This window comes from Schistocerca nitens, chromosome 7 (genome assembly GCF_023898315.1).
Source record: "Schistocerca nitens isolate TAMUIC-IGC-003100 chromosome 7, iqSchNite1.1, whole genome shotgun sequence".
Classification (NCBI taxonomy): Eukaryota; Metazoa; Arthropoda; class Insecta; order Orthoptera; family Acrididae; genus Schistocerca; species Schistocerca nitens.
This window is the reverse complement of record NC_064620.1, coordinates 43638349-43660386: the sequence shown is the minus strand read 5'-3', so window position 1 is coordinate 43660386 and position 22038 is coordinate 43638349. Positions and strand designations below refer to the sequence as shown.

At 39.1% G+C, this 22038-nt stretch overlaps 1 protein-coding gene across 1 annotated transcript in view; it reads right to left on the bottom strand.

The window, feature by feature from the left end:
- Window positions 1-22038, bottom strand: part of LOC126195465 (dynein axonemal heavy chain 1-like) — a 963710-nt gene that overhangs the window by 691518 nt on the left and 250154 nt on the right. The window contains exons 21-22 of the mRNA XM_049934091.1: window positions 19090-19203; window positions 7085-7288 (exon numbers count right to left, since the gene is read on the bottom strand). Coding sequence (XP_049790048.1) covers window positions 7085-7288; window positions 19090-19203 — 318 coding nt within the window. The remainder of the gene's footprint in view (window positions 1-7084; window positions 7289-19089; window positions 19204-22038) is intronic.

Sequence of the window (22038 nt, the reverse complement as noted above, 5' to 3'; positions counted from 1 at the left end):
ATATCACATAAATGAGAGAAGCAGTTTCTGAGTAATTATTATATATTTGCATAAAATGACTAACCAATAGGACTCAGCTCATTAATCTATGTGTAAATCTGTTTCTGTACTTTATAAGCCACATGTCAGAGGGTGCATAACCAATATTATTTTTCCCTTTCTATTGGACTCACAGATGTACAGATAAACAATTTTTGGTATGTCCTCATGTAAATCCAAAATTCTCTGAATTTTATCGTCATGGTGATTACATATTGCATGAGGTGAAGACAGTAAAATGTTTCTTGCGTCATCCTGGAATGTACAACACTTTTTTTTTGTGCATAATATATTTCCTGTAGAAAACTGTGACACTTACATAGACTGAACACATAACTAATTGTGCAGCTCTCAATTCGTCTTCCTTTAATTCAACTTGGTAGCTGTCCTGCACTGATGAACAATACTCAAGAACAACATTCTCAAATGGCTTTGCTGTCAATGAGAAACTAATCCCTAAACCTAATTCTCTCCCCCACTCACTCCTAATGTGTTTTGCATGTGACCTCTCCATTCCTAGGAAATCACAGTTTTACCAATGATTCCTACTACAATATCAGCTTTCCTAACAATTTGATGTATATGTTTGTTCCATCTTAAGTTCTTCCTGATGGACATAAGTGCAAATTTCGCAGTTAAGTCTGACTTCAGTGATTTGTCAGTAATGATTTTAACTGCATTTCTCTATGCTGAGTGTCAGCTGTCAGTGTTGGCATGAAGTACTGATCACCTGAAGGTCTATGCCCTAATGCACAACCAACAAGTTTTAATCTACAGTGCTATCCAAATGAAGAAAGAAAAATTCTCCGACATTACATGTGAGGATACATTGTTGTTATTGTAGTCTTCAGTCCAGAGACTGGCTTGATGCAGCTCTCCATGCTACTCTATCCTGTGCAAGCTTCTTCATATCCGAGTAACAACCACAACCTACATCCTTCTGAATCTGTTTAGTGTATTCATGCCTTTGTCTTCCTCTATGATTTTTACCATCCACGCTTCCCCCCCCCCCCCCCCCCCAGTAATAAATTGATGATCCCTTGATGCCTCAAAATGTGTCCTACCAATCAACCCTTCTTCTAGTCAAGTTATGCTACAAATTCCTCTTCTCCCCAATTCTATTCAGTGCCTCCTCATTAGTTACATGATCTACCCATCTAATCTTCAGCGGTCTTGTGTAGCACCACATTTTGAAAGGTTCTATTGTCTTCTTGTCTAAACTATTTATCATCCACATTTCACTTCTATACATGGCCACACTCCAGACAAATACTTTCAGAAATGACTTCCTGACACTTAAATCTATACTCAATGTTAACAAATTTCTCTCCTTCAGAAACGCTTTCCTTGCCACTGCCAGTCTACATTTTATATTCTCTCTACTTTGACCATCATCAGTTATTTTGCTTCCCAAATAGCAAAACTCCTTTACTACTTTAAGTGTCTCATTTCCTAATCTAATTCCCTCAGCATCACCTGATTTAATTCAACTACATTCCATTATCCTCGTTTTGCTTTTGCTTATGTTCATCTCATATCTACCTTTCAAGACCCTGCCCATTCCATTCAACTGCTCTTGTAGGTCCTTTGCTCTATCTGACAGAATTACAATGTATTTATTTATTTATTTATTTATTTATCTTACAGCTCGAAACATGTATTTAACATGCATGGGCAATGTTATAATAATTACATTTAGATTATTGATACACAATATAAATAGATTACATGCTACTAAGTAAAATATCATTTAAGTATATTTAATACAGCCTTCCTGAGGTCAAATCATGTCAGCACCATACTGTATGGGCACTTCAATACAAGCCATTTCTTTAACTCGTTTTTAAAAATTCTACCAGAAAGCTGTTTCAGGTTGTTTGGCAGAGAATTATAAAATATTGCTCCCTTAATGAATGGGGTAGTTTTTGTTAGATTCAATCGTCTGCTCACCATATGAAAGTCTGATTTTTGTCTTGTATTGTAATCATGGATTTCCATATTCCTGTTTGTCACTTTTTTGTCTTTTTTCACTAATAATATTGATTGAAACATATATACTGCATAGATAGTCATAATATTAAACTTAATAAACAGGTTTTTACATGAAGTTCTGGGTCTTACTTTTGCCATAGTTCTTATTACTCTTTTCTGCAATACAAATACCCTTTTTATATTGTATTGGCTACACCCACCCCACAATACAATTCCATAAGATAGATGTCATTAGCAAACCTCAAAGTTTTTATTTCTTCACCATAAATTTTAATTCCTACTGAAAATTTTTCTTTTGTTTCCTTTAATGCTTGCTCAATATACAGATTGAATAACATCGGAGATAAGACTACAACCCTGTCTCACTCCCTTCTCAACCACTGCTTCTCTTTTGTGCCCCTCAAATCATAACTGCCATCTGGTTTCTGTACAAATTGTAAATAGCCTGTTGCTCCCTATATTTTACCCCAGCCACATTCAGAATTTGAAAGAGAGTATTCCATTCAACATTGTCAAAAGCTTACTCTAAGTCTACAAATACTATAAAAGCAGATTTGCCTTTCCTTAATTTATCTTCTACAATAAGTTGTAGGTTCAGTATTGCCTCACGTGTTCCAACATTTCTATGGAATCCAAATTAATCTTCCCCTAGATTGGCTTCCACCAGTTTTTCCATTCGTCTGTGAAGAATCCATGTTAGTATTTTGCATCTGTGACTTATTAAACTGGTAGTTAGGTAATTTTAACACCTGTCAACACTTGCTTTCTTTGGAATTGGAATTATTATATTCTTCATGAAGTCTGAGGGTATTTCGCCTGTCTCATACATCTTGCTCACCAGATCAGTAGTTCTAATGGACTGCTGTCTACTCTGAGGCTGTGTTTTGACTTAGGTCTTTCAGTGCTGCACACAGTATCATATCTACCATTTCATTTTCATCCACATCCTCTTCCATTTTCATAATATTTCCTTCAAGTACATTGCCCTTGTATAGAGCCTCTATATACTCCTTCCACCTTTCTGCCTTCCCTTCTTTGCTTAGAAATAGTTTTCCATCTGTGCTCCTGATATTCATACAAGTGGTTCTCTTTTCTCCAAAGGTCTCTAATTTTCCAGTAGGCAGTATGTACCTTAACCCTAGTGATATATGTCTCTACATCCTTAGATTTGTCCTCTGGCCATCCCTGCTTAGCCATTTTGTACTTCCTGTCAATCTCATTTTTGAGTGTTTGTATTTCTTTTTGCCTGCTTCATTTACTGCATTTTTATATTTTCTCCTTTCATCAATTAAATTTAATATCACTTCTGTTACCCACAGATTTCTATTAGCCCTCACCTTTTTACCTACTTGATCCTCTGCTGCCTTCACTATTTCATCTCTCAAAGCTACCCCTCCTCCTTCTACTGTATTTCTTTACCCCATTCTTGTCAATAATTCCCTAATGCTCTCTCTGAAACTACCTATAACCTCTTGTTCAAGAATTTTAATAAATATTTATCCTGCAACTGTTTTGGCTGTCATCATTTACCGTGAAGAATTTCAACAGTTGCTGTTTCAGCCATGTTTAAAGTCTTGAAATATATACCTGTCCAGGTTTCAAAGGCTGTTTTGAAATACAAGAACATCTCATTTAAAATCTTGAAAACAGGTGTATTTTACTTCTGATGAAGGTATATTTCTATATACTAAAACCATGGTCAAGAATTTTAATAAATTTTTATCTTGCAACTGTTTTGGCAGTCATCATTTACCGTGAAGACCTCTGGTTCTTTCAGTTTATCCAGATCCCACCTCCTTAAATTCCCAACATTTTGCAATGCCTTCAGTTTTAATATACAGTTTATACATATACATAGGTTCATATAATCAGTCAAATAAACCCAGCAAAAGAGGGAAAATGGGTGAAAGTACTGGATGAATTCAAGAGTTAAGAGACGGTTCCTAGATTAAAAGAATAGTGAGGTAACTTATCTACTACATACAGCTAGCGAAATGACTATGATGGAAAAATCAGAGTAATTTGAACTCTTCTCATGCACCATCATACATTGGAATAGAAACAGAGCTAAATCATAGGTCTACCCTCTGGCATGCTGTAAGGTGACTTCTTCTTGTTGTTGTCTTCAGTCCTGAGACTGGTTGATGCAGCACTCCATGCTACTCTATCCTGTGCAAGCTTCTTCATCTCCCAGTACTTACTGCAACCTACATCCTTCTGAATCTGCTTAGTGTATTCATCTCTTGGTCTCCCTCTACGATTTTTACCCTCCACGCTACCCTCCAATGCTAAATTTGTGATCCCTTGATGCCTCAGAAGATGTCCTACCAACTGGTCCCTTCTTATTGTCAAGTTGTGCCACAAACTCCTCTCCTCCCCAATCCTATTCAATACCTCTTCATTAGTTACGTGATCTACCCATCTAATCTTCAGCATTCTTCTGTAGCACCACATTTCAAAAGCTTCTATTCTCTTCTTGTCCAAACTATTTATCATCCATGTTTCACTTCCATACATGGCTACACTCCATACAAATACTTTCAGAAATGACTTCCTGACACTTAAATCTATACTCGATGTTAAAAAATTTCTCTTCTTTAGAAACGCTTTCCTTGCCATTGCCAGTCTACATTTTATATCCTCTCTACTTCGACCAGCATCAGTTATTTTGGTCCCCAAATAGCAAAACTCCTTTACTACTTTAAGTGTCTCATTTCCTAATCTAATCCCCTCAGCATCACCCGATTTAATTTGACTACATTCCATTATCCTCGTTTTGCTTTTGTTGATGTTCATCTTATATCCTCCCTTCAAGACACTGTCCATTCCGTTCAACTGCTCTTCCATTTCCTTTGCTGTGTCTGACAGAATTACAATCTCATCGGTGAACCTTAAAGTTTTTATTTTTTCTCCATGGATTTTAATACCTACTCCAAATGTTTCTTTTGTTTCCTTTACTGCTTGCTCAATATACAGATTGAATAACATCGGGGACAGGCTACAACCCTGTCTCACTCCCTTCCCAACCGCTGCTTCCCTTTCATGCCCCTCGACTCTTATAACTGGCATCTGGTTTCTATACAAATTGTAAATAGCCTTTCGCTCCCAGTATTTTACCCCTGCCATCTTTAGAATTTGAAAGAGAGAATTCCAGTCAACATTGTCGAAAGCTTTCTCTAAGTCTACAAATGCTAGAAACGTAGGTTTGCCTTTCCTTAATCTATTTTCTAAGATAAGTCGTAGGGTCAGTATTGCCTCATGTGTTCCAACATTTCTGCGGAATCCAAACTGATCTTCCTAGAGGTCAGCTTCTACCAATTTTTCCATTCGTCTGTAAAGAATTCGTATTAGTATTTTGCAGCTGTGACTTATTAAACTGCTAGTTCAGTAATTTTCACATCTGTCAACACCTGCTTTCTTTGGGATTGGAATTTTATATTTTTCTTGAAGTCTGAGGGTATTTCGCGTGTCTCATACATCTTGCTCACCAGATGGTAGTGTTTTGTCAGGACTGGCTCTCCGAAGGCTGTCAGTAGTTCTAATGGAATGTTGTCTACTCCGGGGGCCTTGTTTCGACTCAGGTCTTTCAGTGCTCTGTCAAACTCTTCACACAGTATCATATCTCCCATTTCATCTTCATCTACATCCTCTTCCATTTCCATAATATTGTCCTCAAGTACATCACCCTTGTATGGACCCTCTATATACTCCTTCCACCTTTCTGCTTTCCCTTCTTTGCTTAGAACTGGGTTTCCATCTGAGCTCTTGATATTCGTACCAGTGGCTCTCTTTTCTCCAAAGGTCTCTTTAATTTTCCTGTAGGCAGTGGCTATCTTACCCCTAGTGAGATAAGCCTCTACATCCTTACATTTGTCCTCTAGCCATCCCTGCTTAGCCATTTTGCAGTTCCTGTTGATCTCATTTTTGAGACGTTTGTATTCCTTTTTGCCTTCTTCATTTACTGCATTTTTATATTTTCTCCTTTCATCAATTAAATTCAATATTTCTTCTAATACCCAAGGATTTCTACTAGCCCTTGTCTTTTTACCTACTTGATCCTCTGCCGCCTTCACTACTTCATTCCTCAGAGCTTCTTCTACTGTATTTCTTTCCCCCATTCCTGTCAATTGTTCCCTTATGCTCTCCCTGAAACTCTGTACAACCTCTGCTTTAGTCAGTTTATCCAGGTCCCAACTCCTTAAATTCCCACCTTTTTGCAGTTTCTTCAGTTTTAATCTACAGTTCATAACCAATAGATTGTGGTCAGAGTCCACATCTGCCCCTGGAAATGTCTTACAATTTAAAACCTGGTTCCTAAATCTCTGTCTTACCATTATATAATCTATCTGATACCTTCTAGTATCTCCAGGATTCTTTCATGTATACAACCTTCTTTTATGATTCTTGAACCAAGTGTTAGATATGATTAAGTTATGCTCTGTGCAAAATTCTACCAGGCGGATTCCTCTTTCATTTCTCTCCCCCAATCCATATTCACCCACTATGTTTCTTTCTCTCCCTTTTCCTACTCTCGAATTCCAGTCACCCATGACTATTAAATTTTCGTCTCCCTTCACTACCTGAATAATTTCTTTCATATCACCATACATTTCATCAATTTCTTCATCATCTGCAGAGCCAGTTGGCATATAAACTTGTACTACTGTAGTAGGCATGGGCTTTATGTCTATCTTGGGCACAATAATGTGTTCACTATGCTGTTTGTAGGTGACTTACAGACAATAAATACGTTACACTACTAAGAAAAACAGAGAATGCAACTAAGTTAGGTCATAAACATTTCTGGCTCCATATATGTGAATCCTTTAAGAAATGAAGCTAATTTTTAGAAAGTTAGCATCATTTTAACCAAAGATAGAAGACAAAAGTGAAGAAGAAGACAGAGGAAGAGAGAGAATGACAGAGGCAGCGAGTGAGTTTCAATTCAAGGTGTTATATAGTGAAACTGCTTCATAGTGTACAAAAGCAAATCTAGAGTTTTGAAACCCTTTCATATTTATTTTACATCCATGCAGTACTGCACTGTGGTCACCTGCTTCAGCATACTGCCATAGTAATCTTCTAAGCAGTTTTTAAGAACACTTTTCTCAACACCTTCTGTCCAGTGTGTTTGAGAACCAGCAATAACTACTTGACCAGGCCACTCAAGAACCCATTGATTGCGATCCTTTTCATTAATTTCCTTCAGGGAAGCTCCCAGAGTTAAGCGGACTGTGTTCTTCATAATTTCTTCAACCTTTGAAAAGAGTTAAGCAAATGAGAATTGTCATGTCATACACTATACTAGCAAATTACTTTTGTATATATGAATGTGTTCTTATCTTGTAACTATGAAAGATAGATTTATCACGATGGCAGCTAACAAATTAAATGCAATTAATATGGAAAGAGATGTGTTTGACGTAGAAATGGGTTACCAGTGATGAGTCAGGGCATTTACTTAGGGGTGGACTATAGCTGCAGAATACTGATGGGAAGGCAAAGCTGGAACCTTCATCTAGACATCCCGTACAAAAGAGACATAAGACAAAATGTGACACATCAGAAATGCTGAACTGAATCGAGAAAATGTTTTAAGTGACTAGTAAAATACTAAATGAAAGTTCTAAATGCTTACCAAAACCAACAAGCAGTTAAAAAGAGGTTACTGAAAGGTATGACAAAATGTTTGAAGAATTTACTGAGAAAATAGAAGAAAAACAACAGATAACTGAAAGAAAAAATTACCAAAAAATCTGATAAGAAGCCCATTGGTGTCAATACAGTGTCAGAAGAAATGATGAGTCAGGTAGGCAAGAGACGTAACAAGGAACACAGGTGCTAATATCACAGTTGGACTAATAAGGAAAAACTGTATACACTCAGCAGCAAAAGTATTCGGACAGCACGTAATGGCGCATAATTTTGCAGTTTGCCGCATGAACAAATACAGAGATTGCACTTTGTAATGTATTTGGGACTCTGGGTACGATGTCGCAACATGAAACACGTGTCAAATACGAAGAATTGTTGTTGGACATGTGTCTGTTACGTAATATTTCCTGAAAATGGCATGGTAAGGTGCAACAAAAGTATTCAGACAAAGGCAGACAACGTGAGAGAATAGTTCATTCCGAGACACACAGAGGGTGAAGTGACTGCAGCATGTCCGACATTTCCACGAGACGATAGCGATAATTAGTAAACACGTAGTGCGAGCCTGTGCAGGTCGACGATGGGACGCAGAGGGAAGTTTTCTACGTTCGAGCAAAGGAAACTTGTCGTTTATCATCATGCGAAGGGGAAAACCTGCAGGGAAATTGCCGCAATAGTGAACATGAAGAAAAGTACAGTTCATGACATCATTAAACGGTTCGAGAAAGAAGAGCGATTGGAATTCTGTTGCAGTACAGGACGGCCACGGACATTTTCACAGAGAGATGAATGTGTGGTTGTGCGAAAGGTACAACAGAATCCGAAAATATCTGCCACATGAATTGCAAGTGAGGTGGAGGGAGACGTTGGTATAAACGTTAATCTCGAAACCGTGCGGAGAGTACTACAACGATCACAGTACCATGGTCGAGTGGCACGGTGAAAGCCATTCATAAATGCAGTGAACCAGAAGAAACGTATGCAGTTTGCAAAGGAATACACCGAATACAATCAGGCTTGGTGAAATCGGGTGATATTTTGCGAGAACTGTAAATTTACATTATGGCAAAGCGACGGAAAGGCAAACGTGTGGCGAACGACCAATGAAGAGCTGAATCCCAGGAACCTCAAACCAACAGTAAAGTTTGGAGGTGGGAGCATCATGGTGTGGGGATGCATGTCCGGCAATGGTGTGGGTGATGTAGTGTTCATTGATGATACGATGAACAAGGAAGCGTATTTGCATATACTGCGAGGACATTTGAAGCAGAATGCACATCTAGGTATTGCAAACAACTTTCATTTTTATCAGGATAATGATCCCAAGCATACTGCACATATTGTACAAATGTGGTTGCTCTTCAATTGCCCGAAAGTACTGTAAACCCCCCCCCCCGCCCCCCCCCCCCTCCATCCCTAATCACCAGACCTTAACCCAACCGAACATTTGTGGGATAAATTGAAACGGACCCTCCGTGCGGACAACATCTAAATGAAGGAGACCTTGAAAGAGAAACTGTGCCAAGAATGGGCAAATATAGGCCCAGATTTCACGAAAAAACTTGTGGAAAGTATGCCTAGTAGATTGGAGGAGGCATTGAAAATGAAAGGTGAACACACAAGGTATTGACATTTTCGTCGTACAACTTATGAACATTTATTGGACAGTGTCCGAATACTTTTGTAGCAGCAGGGTGTGCAGGATGTTTCATTTTTGTTGTTAATTTTTCTGTTACTTATGTTTTGGAAACGAAATAATACAATAATTCTTTTGTAATTAATGTTGTTACACATATATAATGCTAATAAATATGTATGGGTTTCATAGTCAGTGTTTCTTGAGAACTCATTGTGAAACTTCCCACTGTCCGAATACTTTTGCGACTGAGTGTACATTGCTTCACAGAAGTCACAATGGAAATACACTGAGGGGTGATGGGGGAGAGGGAGAGAGGGGTGAGAGGAGAGTGAGGGAAAAAAAATATGCACCATGAAGGAATTATCTGAATGGGTCAGAAATCGGTAGATGGGATGCACATGTACAGAAGAAGAGAGTGATTTACTCCAGAGAAAAAAGCTTCACAAACTGAACAAGTCAATAATGCACTGGTCCACCTCTGGCCCATATGGAAGCAGTTATTTGGCTTGGCATTGTTAGCTGTTAGATGTACTCCTGAGGAATATAATGCCAAATTCTGTCCACCTGGCATATTGGAGCATCAAAATCCTGAGATGGTTGGAGGGTCCTGCCCATAATGCTCCAAACATTCTCCATTGGGAAAAGAGATCTGACAACCTTGCTGGCCAAGGTAGGATTTTACAAGCATGAAGACAAACCGTAGAAGAAATTTGCTGTGTGCATGTGGACATTATTTTTGCTGAAATGTAAGCCCAGGATGACTTGCCATGAAGGGTATAGAATACGACTGACATACCACTGTTCTGTAAGGGTGCCACAGATGGCAACCAAAGGAGTCCTGCTATGAAAGGAAATGGCAACCCAGACAATCACTCCTGGTTCTCAGACCATATGTAAGGTGACAGTCAGGTTGGTATCCCATAGCTGTCCAGGTAGTCTCCACACGCGTCTTAAGCCTGGAAACTCATTGACTGCAGTAGAATTGTCTTCACTGCTGAGTCCCACTTCGAACTGAGTCCCAAGGGCCAATGAAGATGTGTCTTAGCAACACACCAGACAGTGATGGGATGTCAACTTGACTGTTGTCTGCCATATGACCTGACAACCAGGTGTGTTGATCTGAGGTGCCATTTCTTTTCATACTAGGACCTGCATGGTTGTCACCTGTGGCCTCCTCACAGCACAGCAGTAAGCCAATCATATTTTATGCCATTTTGTTGCCCTTCATGGCAAGCCATAATGGGCTTACATTTGAGCACGATGATCCCACATACACATGGTGAGAGTTTCTACTGCTTGTCTTTATGCTTGCCAAACTCTATCTTGGCCAGCAAGGTTACCAGATCTCTCACTAACTGAGAACATTTGAAGCATTATGGGCTCAGGATTTTCATGAGGTAACATACCAATGTACGGTTAATGCAATACCATATGCCTGATGAAATTAGATACAGGAACAAACAAATGTTAAAAGTTGATGCCACTGGCAGTAATGGAGTATACTGCACCGTCAAATTAAACTCAGATAAAGAAGTGTTGAGAAGGGAGTGAGACAGAGTTGTAGACTGTCTTTGATGTTATTCAACCTGCAAATTGTGCAAGCAACAAAGGAAACAAAAGACAAATTTGGAAAGAGAATTAAAAAGTCCATGGAGGAAAAATAAAAACTTTAACGAATGGCAATGATACTGTAATCCTGTCAGCAATGGTACAGGGTTTGGAAGAAGAGCTGAGGAAAATTAACAGTGTCTTGAAAAGAGATTATAAGATAAATATAAAAACAGTAAAACAAGGGTAATGAAATGCAACTGAATTAAAACTGTTGATGCTGAGAGAATTCGATAAGGAAATGAGAAACTACAAGTGGTAGATCAGTTTTGCTACTCAGGCAGCAAAATAACTGATGATGACTGAAGTATAGAGGATATAAACTGCATACTGGCAACAGCAAGAAAAGAATTTTTGAAAATAGGAATTTTTTAACCTCTAATATAAATTGAAGAGCTAGGAAATCTTTCTCAGGATATTTATCAAGAGTGTACCCCAATACAGAAGTGAAAACACAGCTATAAGCAGTTCAGACAAAAACAGAAGTTTTTGGAATGTGGTGCTACAGGAGAATGCTGAAGTTTAGATGGGTTGATCGAAAAACAAAGAGGTGGTACTGTAACAAATTGTGAAAAATTGAAATTTATGGCTATTTGACTAAAAGAATGGCTCAGGTGATAGAACACATTCTGAGGCCTCAAGGACTTGTCAATTTGATAATGGAAGGAAGTATGGGAGGTGAAGTTCTTGATAAAGTACGCACGTTCAAATTAGTGTTGGTGAAGTTATGCAGATGTGATGAGGCACGCACAGGATAAACTAGCATGGAGAACTGCATCAAACTAGTCTTCAAATCAAACTAGTCTTCAAACTGAAGACCACAAAACAATGGTATGTATGTATTTGCTGAGTGGACAAGATATGGTGGGTGTTGGAGCAGATCATGAGTGAGCACTGTAAAGCCAGAAAGTGACAGAAGCGAACAATGACCGAAGAACAATGTAAAACCATTTTTATGTGAATCACATGAAGTGGCTTAATCTAGCCTTGTGATATTTTAACAATACTGATACAAATGGAATGTGATACCCTTTAGCTTTCTTGGATGAAGGCAGTTTACTGAAATTATGGAACCTACTAACGAAAATTTGTGTTATAATATTAATAACATCATATGAAACAGCAACAATATTGCCATATCAATTTCCAGATCTTCCATCTTTATCTTGCGAGTACATATGTTAGAGGACACAGCAGAAATGTGAAAAAAGTCTTCCAAGGCTCCTTCGACAATAATATGTTTAAATTTTCTTCTTCATCAATATTTCAATTGGTTCCCAGTTGTCTATCTGGATTTACTAGAAGCTAACTTCATGTTTTCATCATAATTAGAGACTCCTGCATTGTGACTCCACTCTTGTCTTCTGTGTTCTATTGTTCTCCTAAATGATCTTTCTTTGCCAATTCTTTGCAGGACTTTCTGGTTGGTGGTTATGTCTGGCCACTTTCATCTTTAACAGGCATCACCATCACCATACATGAAATGTTTCAAGATATTTCATTTCATTTTTGAACATTATTTATGTTTCAAAGGCATAATCCGCTCATCTTTTTCTTCACTTCAATATTGATGTTGTTAGAATAAAGAATTTCTTTTATTAAGGAACACTGCTTTTGCATCTCTAAGTCTCTGTTTATATCAAAAAATGGTTCAAATGGCTCTGAGCACTATGGGACTTAACAGCTATGGTCATCAGTCCCCTAGAACTTAGAACTACTTAAACCTAACTAACCTAAGGACATCACACAACACCCAGTCATGAGGAGGCAGAGAAAATCCCTGACCCAGCCAGGAATCGAACCCGGGAACCCGGGCGCGGGAAGCTAGAACGCTACCGCACGACCACGAGCTGCGGACTCTGTTTATATCATCTATGTTTTTTATATCTTCAGTTACCTTGCTTCCCAAGTATTTGTATGATACTGTTTCATTTTAATTGCTCTAATTTTAATGTTTACTACTTGTGATTCCTTGAAGCACAAGTATTTCTGTCTTTTTTCAGCTAATTTTCATTTTCTACTTATCACTTAGTACTGTATCTGTGTAGATTTGTTTCATCTGGAACTATCATAGTTACAGCACCCACAGACCTAAACATCTGTATTCTTTCTCCATTTATTCTGATACTTGTATGGTATTTTTTGCATTCAATTACTGCATGTTCTATGTGCATGTTGAATAGTGATGAAAACAGACTGCAGCTTTGCCTAAAGCATTTAAGAATTTACTGATTTTTGTGTACTTTTTATCTTTACTATCAATTTTTTGTTATCTATGTAGTTCTTCTATCTCTATAGTTGTGTAGCCATGCGTTGTGCATGGACAAGACTCTTGATACATTATGGCTTGGATGTCAGAGCATTTGTGGTTTGGACACTGAGTGGAGTGATGCTTCGGTGAAAAGTAACAAAGGAAAGCATCACCAGGTTGTGGGATGGGAGAAGAGCTGTTATGCAAAATCAGTAAAGTAACGCTTTAGAGAAAAGTAACAAAGGAAAGCATCACTAGGTTGTGGAATGGGGAATACAAAATCAAACATGGGAAGTCCAGGTTGGAATATCACCAACATTATGAAAAGGACAGATTGATACTTACCATGTCGTCCTTATGGTGCATAGCAATCAATCCTTTTCATAATACTGTTGATATTACAACTTGGACTTTGCATTGTTTGATCAGGTCCTGTATGGCTTTTATAGTGAATGTGTCAATGGACACACTTTAATCTGTTGAAGAATATGATCTTTCAGCAATGAGATGATAGATGCAAAATAATAATAATAATAATAATACTATCATGAAGCAGTTTTAACAAAGGATGCTACATGCAAGTGAAGCAACCTAACAAAAAAATAATGTGCAAGTAAAAACAATAAACCATACAAGCAGGGCTGCTAGTTGATTGGATGGCAGTATATGAAAAGAAAAACAGAATCCCTCTTATTCTATGCCTATTTATGAAGTTATCTATTACACAGCAGGCACATCTACCTAAATGCATTTTTATTAGAAGCAAGCTGCATCACAAGAGACTTAAACAGTGGACCATATCCATACTTCTAAATTGTCTACTAGTCTGGAAACCAAACTATCATACCACACACATTAGACAAATTGCTGCACGGTATAAATGTACATGTACACAATCATAAGAGGGGGTAGTAGCAGTTATTTTGATTAAGGAAGTATCATATGCAATTAATTTAACAAACTTAAAAATATAAGAGGAAAGTAAAACACACATTTGCAGCACAACATACACAATAGAACTACTGGAATGGATTTTCACTCTACAGTGCAGTTTGTGCTGCTTTGGAACTTCCTGCTAGAAAAAAAACTGTGTGCTGAACCAGGACTTGAACCTGGGGCCTTATGTCTTTCACGGTGTGTATATGTCTGTTTAAAGCATGATGGTGCACACACAGAAATGCTGGATGCATAGGAGATAAGATACTGGCAGAAGTGTGCTGCTGTGCAGCAAGCTACGTTAATTTAAGTATTAACTGTATTTTTCTTACTTGTCACTTCTTCTTCCATGTGTTTTTGCTTTTAGGAAGCTTTAATTGTCGAGTGTTAGTAATAGTGTTCCATAGATTTCGTGTTTGTTTTGAATAGTCAGAGAGAGTCCCTTTAGTCAACCATAGTGCCAGTAGTGCTAGTGTTTGTTTTCAATACAGTCCAGAGACAGGTAGTGCTATTTTCATTGTTTTCTACAAGAAGTGGCTAGCAACCACAGTTTAGTCAATAATCAGCTGCCTTTAGTGAATTAGCAGTCTAGTTAAAAGTTGATTAACTCTCTACAGTAAATTGAATTCTTAGGATGGATAGGATGTGTGACTGCTGTGTACGGATGCAGGAGGAGCTGGCCACTGTTCAGCTAAACGTGTTGATGGTCGTGGTCAGCCGTCTTCAGGCTGCTGCCTCGGAGTGTAACAGCTGTGGGGAGTCTGGTGCGTTGTATGGTACACCCCAGGTGTTACATGATTCACCCACTGTCCCTGCTGTCGAGACATCTTCGCGGGTACTGGGCGCGATTGGGCCACCCTCTCCCCAAGGGGAGTGGCGGGTTCAGCGGCGTTGGCGGCGCACGAGGCGGAGGGTCAATGTGGAGGCTGGCCGTGTGGCATCACCTGCTCTACCTGTGAGTGGACATGTGGCCGCTCCTTCAGCAAGGTCCGAGCAGGCACACGGGGGGAGGGGTTTATTAGTTATTGGGAGCTCCAATGTTAGGCGGGTGATGGAGTCCCTTAGGGAAATAGCGGAAAGGTCGGGGAAGAAGGACAGTGTTCACTCTGTCTGCTTGCCGGGGGGTCTCATCCGAGATGTGGAGGAGGCCCTGCCGGCGGCGATAGAGAGCGCTGGGTGCACCCGACTGCAAATTGTTGCTCATGTCGGCACCAATGACTCCTGCCTTCTGGGTTCAGAGATCATCCTCCGTTCGTACAGGCGGTTGGCGGAATTGGTGAAGGCGGAAAGCCTCGCTCGCGGGGTGGAATCAGACCTAACTATTTGTAGTATCGTTCCCAGAACTGATCGCGGTCCTCTGGTTTGGAGCCGAGTGGAAGGCTTAAACCAGAGGCTCAGACGATTCTGCGGAGATCTGGGGTGCAAATTTCTCGACCTCCGCTATCGGGTGGAGAACTGAAGGGTCCCCCTGAATAGGTCAGGCGTGCACTACACGCCGGAAGCGGCTACAAGGTCTAACGGAGTACATGTGGAGTGCACATGTGGGTTTTTTAGGTTAGAGAATTCCCTCCCTAGGCCCGACAAGACGCCTCCTGAGACGCGGCAAGGTAGGAGTAGGCAAAATGCAACAGGGAATAACAATATTAATGTGCTAATAGTAAACTGCAGGAGCGTTTATAGAAAGGTCCCAGAACTGCTCTCATTAATAAACAGTCACAACGCCCATATAGTACTAGGGACAGAAAGTTGGCTGAAACCAGACGTAAACAGTAATGAAATCCTAAACTCAGATTGAAATGTATACTGCAGAGACAGGCTGGACAGTGAAGGGGGAGGCGTGTTTATAGCAATAAGCAGTGCAATAGTATCGAAGGAAATTGACGGAGATACGAAATGTGAAATAATTTGAGTGAAGGTCACGGTTAAAGCAGGCTCAGACATGGTAATTGGATGTCTCTATAGGCTCCCTGGCTCAGCAGCTGTTGTGGCTGAGCACCTGAAGGATAATTTGGAAAATATTACGAGTAGATTTCCCAACCATGTTATAGTTCTGTGTGGAGATTTTAATTTGCCGGATATAGAGTGGGAGACTCAGACGTTCATAACGGGTGGCACGGGCAAAGAATCCAGTGAAATTTTTTAAAGTGCTTTATCTGAAAACTACCTAGAGCAGTTAAACAGAGAACCGACTCGTGGCGATAACATATTAGAGCTTCTGGTGACAAACAGACCCAAACTATTTGAAACAGTTAACGCAGAACAGGGAATCAGCGATCATAAAGCGGTTACTGCATCGATGATTTCAGCCGTAAATAGAAATATTAAAAATGGTAGGAGGATTTTTCTGTTTAGCAAAAGTGACAAAAAGCAGATTACAGAGTACCTGACGGCTCAACACAAAACTTTTGTCTCAAATACAAATAGTGTTGAGGATCAGTGGACAAAGTTCAAAACCATCGTACAATATGTGTTAGATGAGTATGTGCCAAGCAAGATCGTAAGAGATGGAAAAGAGCCACCGTGGTACAACAACCAAGTTAGGAAACTGCTGCGGAAGCAAAGGGAACTTCACAGCAAACATAAACATAGCCAAAGCCTTGCAGACAAACAAAAATTACGTGAAGCGAAATGTAGTGCGAGGAGGGCTATGCGAGAGGCGTCCAATGAATTCGAAAGTCAAGTTCTATGTACTGACTTGGCAGAAAATCCTAAGAAATTTTGGTCTTACATCAAAGCGGTAGGTGGATCAAAACAAAACGTCCAGACACTCTGTGACCAAAATGGTACTGAAACAGAGGATGACAGACTAAAAGCCGAAATACTAAATGTCTTTTTCCAAAGCTGTTTCAAAGAGGAAGACTGCACTGTAGTTCCTTCTCTAGATTGTCGCACAGATGACAAAATGATAGATATCTAAATAGATGACAGAGGGATAGAGAAATAATTAAAATTGCTCAAAAGAAGAAAGCCGCTGGACTTGATGGGATACCAGTTCGATTTTACACAGAGTACGCGAAGAAACTTGCCCCCCTTCTTGCAGTGGTGTACTGTAGGTCTCTAGAAGAGCATAGTGTTCCAAAGGATTGGAAAAGAGCACAGGTCATCCCCATTTTCAAGAACGGACGTCGAACAGATGTGCAAAACTATAGACCTATATCTCTAACGTCGATCAGTTGTAGAATTTTGGAACACGTATTATGTTCAAGTATAATGACTTTTCTGGAGACTAGAAATCTACTCTGTAGGAATCAGCATGGGTTTCGAAAAAGATGGTCGTCTGAAACCCAGCTCGCGCTTTTTGTCCACGAGACTCAGAGGGCCATAGACACAGGTTCCCAGGTAGATGGCGTGTTTCTTGACTTCCGCAAGGCGTTCGATACAGTTCCCCACAGTCGTTTAATGAACAAAGTAAGAGCATATGGACTATCAGACCAGTTGTGTGATTGGATTGAAGAGTTCCTAGATAACATAACGCAGCATGTCATTCTCAATGGAGAGAAGTCTTCCGAAGTAAGAGTGATTTCAGGTGTGCCACAGGGGAGTGTCATGGGACCGTTGCTGTTCACAATATCCATAAATGACCTGGTGGATGACATCGGAAATACACTGAGGCTTTTTGCAGATGAAGCTGTGGTGCATCGAGAGGTTGTAACAATGGAAAATTGTTCTGAAATGCAGGAGGATCTGCAGCGAATTGACACATGGTACAGGGAATGGCAATTGAATCTCAATGTAGACAAGTGTAATGTGCTGCGAATACATAGAAAGATAGTTCCCTTAGCATTTAGCTACAAAATAGCAGGTCAGAAACTGGAAGCAGTTAATTCCATAAATTATCTGGGAGTACGCATTAGGAGTGATTTAAAATGGAATGATCATATAAAGTTGATTGTCGGTAAAGCAGATGCCAGACTGAGATTCATTAGAAGAATCCTAAGGAAATGCAATCCGAAAACAAAGGAAGTAGGTTACAGTACACTTGTTCGCCCACTGCTTGAATACTGCTCAGCAGTGTGGGATCCGTACCAGATAGGGTTGACAGAAGAGATAGAGAAGATCCAACGGAGAGCAGCGCGCTTCGTTACAGGATCATTTAGTAATCGCGAAAGTGTTACGGAGATGATAGATAAACTCCAGTGGAATACTCTGCAGGAGAGATGCTCAGTAGCTCGGTACGGGCTTTTGTTAAAGCTTCGAGAACATACCTTCACCGAAGAATCAAGCAGTATATTGCTCCCTCCTACATATATCTCGCGAAGAGACCATGAGGATAAAATCAGGGAGATTAGAGTCCACACAGAGGCATACCGACAATCCTTCGTTCCACGAACAATACGAGACTGGAATAGAAGGGAGAACCGATAGAGGTACTCAGGGTACCCTCCACCACACACCGTCAGGTGGCTTGCAGAGTATGGATGTAGATGTAGATGTAGATGTAGATGTAGAAGTGGGAGGATTGAGAATTGTGCTTGGATTGCTTAGATGCTAGAGCTCTTAAGCACAGAAGCATAGGTCACAGGTTGAAGTCCCAGTCTGGCATACACATTTGATCTGCTAGACAGTTGCAGCAGAAATACTGATTTACAGTAACATCCTTTACAGACAGGTTTATGAAACAACATGAGACTGAAAGAAATACAAAAACTTTTTTGGAAAAATAGTGGGAATTAAGATTTCAGCAACACACTTTTCTGCTCAATTAATTTCTGAATGAAGTAATGAATCAGACCAATCAAACATAATGTCTTCTGAGACAGACAGTAATGTTCTAAACACGCTATGTAAATATGACCATGGAAGAAGGCAAAAACAACCACTGTGAAGGGCTAATGCATCCAGTCATTAAACACACCCACGGCTAATTTGCCTGGGTAAGAGATGGATAGTAAAAACAAATTTCACATATCTGAACTATAAACTAGGGAGAAGTATTCAAATATAATTATATATATAATAATATGCTTACTTTCAGCAACCAATCTTCCACATTCCCAACTGGATACATAAATGGGTTAAGCTCAACACTTTCACCTTCTGCTGAGAACATGGTGGTTATTCGAAGATCGTCCTCAAATTTCAGCTGAAAAGTAAACAAATAAAACAAAAAATAAATAAAAATCATAGTCAAGTTTTAACCAAGATAACATATTTATATACCAAGTTCTGTCTTTCAAACAATGGTATATCCAGGAAGGAGTAACAATGATATCATAAAAGAATAGATTGCTACTCAACTTATAGAGGACAGGGTTGCAGACAAGTGAAATAAAAAGATTCCTATAAATTTAACTTTCAGTCAAAAGACCTTCTTCTGATATAGAAAACACACACACATTCATGCAAGCACAACTCACACACACATAACCATGTCTCAGGCCTCTGAGGCTGGACTAATGTCTTGTCATTCATGACACATTGACAAAATTAATTTAAACTATTCCTGTTCTTTAGTATTTGTGTTTTGTTGCAGTAAGCAAATGCTACAGTAACTTCCCTTTTCCTTTAGATTCAATCAATAAGTTGCCTTCTTAGTGCTACTTAATCTCAATAAACATAGGAAGCAACTGTATTCTAAATGAATGGGGACATGCCAATGACAATTATAATATTAATATACACCAAGTCCACCACTTCTGATCCCAAGCCCAAGACCTTACATTGCAAGTGATGAGGAAGGAAAAGGGGAGGAGTAACCCCTCATTAAAAAAAACACTGGATCCATCTGCCTCCAGATAGTAGCACCCTATAAGGGCCCCTGCCTACATTGCAGGTGAAACCCAGTTAACAGTCTCAAAGGTGGAAGAGGAATCCTAGCTCCCAATGGCAGAGAAAGATCAGAACAATCTAATGGAGAGAAAAAAAAAGACAATCCAAAGAAAATTTTTTAAAACTTTTTTACTTTGACAGCTGATCTTTATAGATTTTTATGAGCTGAATCCAAATCTAGTCTTAGTTTTGTTGTATAACCCATAGTTTTCGAGCAATATGCTTTTTATTATATAGTATAAAAATCCTATGCTATTCAGTAAATGGGGAAATTAATGAACCGCTTTGTTACAACATAAGCATGGTTTGTATTTACAGTAAGCTACTTAAAACAATGATATGCGTTAGTAGAGGTTTCACTTGTAAGCTGGAATTGATTTGTATTTTCTTTCTCTTTTTTCTTTGAAGCTTCTTGTGTCACTTTTTCTATGATGAGTCGCTTGCTGAACTTCTCGGTGAAGTGACCGACAGTAGTTCCCCATCATGTTGGTGTTCCAGTGGCCTTGGTAGCATTTTTCCATCACTTTGATGTCTGGGAAGTAATCAAGGTGACTGTTGAAAAAGTGAACTTTCAGACTCGTGAAAAATTCCTACAGTTTTAAACTTCTTCAACATTGTAGCTATATTAGAAACTTATTCTGGGTCTTTTTCATGTCCTAAGAACTTTGTAATGACTTGCTTCAATAATACCCCTGCTTCTTTCTCATTCAAGGTCATTGTGGATTCAAAGTTAACATCAAACATCAATTTTCTGATGTCAGGTGGACCCGACAAAGACGCCTTCTTTTAGTTTAGCTTCTGAAAGGTGTGGAAACTTTTAGCAAAGATGCTTAAAACATGGCCCATCTTTAGGCAAACCCTTTACAAACTGTTTCATTAGGCCTAACTTTATATGCAGAGGTGGTAGGAGCACGTTTCTTGGATCTACAAGGTTTTTGCATAGAATGTTCTTTTCACCAGGTTTTAAAGACTGCCTCACAGGCCAGTTCTCTCTGCACCAATATTGATCCCTAGCCCTACTATCCTATTCACACAAGAAACATGGAAATTTGGTAAAGCCACCTTGCTGACCAAGGAGCATGCATGTTACTTTTAGATCGCCACATATCATCCAACCGTGAGCAGAATAGTCTATTTTATTTAGCACTATTTCTAGATGTTCATAGCTTTCTTTCATATGTACAGAATGTCCAACAGGTATAGATACATACATGTTATCATTGTGTAATAAAACAGCCTGTAAACTAGTTTTGGATGGATCAATAAACAGCCTCCAGTCTTCCTTTTTGTATTCAATACCAAACTCATTCATCAGACTGGGAATGTCTCAGCAGCACACTAAATCACCTTCTTGTTGAAAAAAATTGGAAAATTGCTGCTCTCTCTTTCTACGCATCTATATGGTGGTTCCAATAAGTTCTTTTCTTTTAATCTAGAGCCAAGCAATTCAGCTTTTTCTTTTGTTAAGCCCAGATCCCTAACCAAATATTTAAGATTAGTCTGAGTAAACAATTTGGGCTCTAGACTTTCTGTATTACAATGGAATTCATGATTATCTGGTTCATCTAAATCGCATTGCACATCAGAAAATGCTTCTGCTGGAATAGAATTTAAATCATCTGGTGGTTCAGGAACCACCAAATCTACACCATGCCCTACTGGTCAGATGGTGGACAGAAGGTTACGGTAGCTTATTACCTTCTTGTTTTTCGAATTATGACCAGTAATATCAACACTGCAAAAGTATCAATCATCAGAATGATTTCTTGGCTCCCTCCATATTATAGGAACAGCAAATCTAAATGCTTTTTCCTCCTTTTTGGACCATTTTCTCAGATTTCAACACACACATAACATACCTTATGCGGCACCCAAGATTTATCTTGATCACCAAGTTTAGATGCAAAGTATGATAGATAAACCTTTTTCACATAGTCTGTAATTCTTTGATGTTTTTTAATCAAAATTTCGCCTGAAATATAACACAAACTGTCAGCAGAGTATTTACAACCACGATTAGACATTGTACTGAGCACATGCACAGGAAACGGGAAAGTGAAGTTAGGTTGACAGTAACAAAGCACCATCTCTTAACACAAAAATAGAATCGACCTTTTTTTGCCAGTAAATGTTTTTCAGCCATGTTACC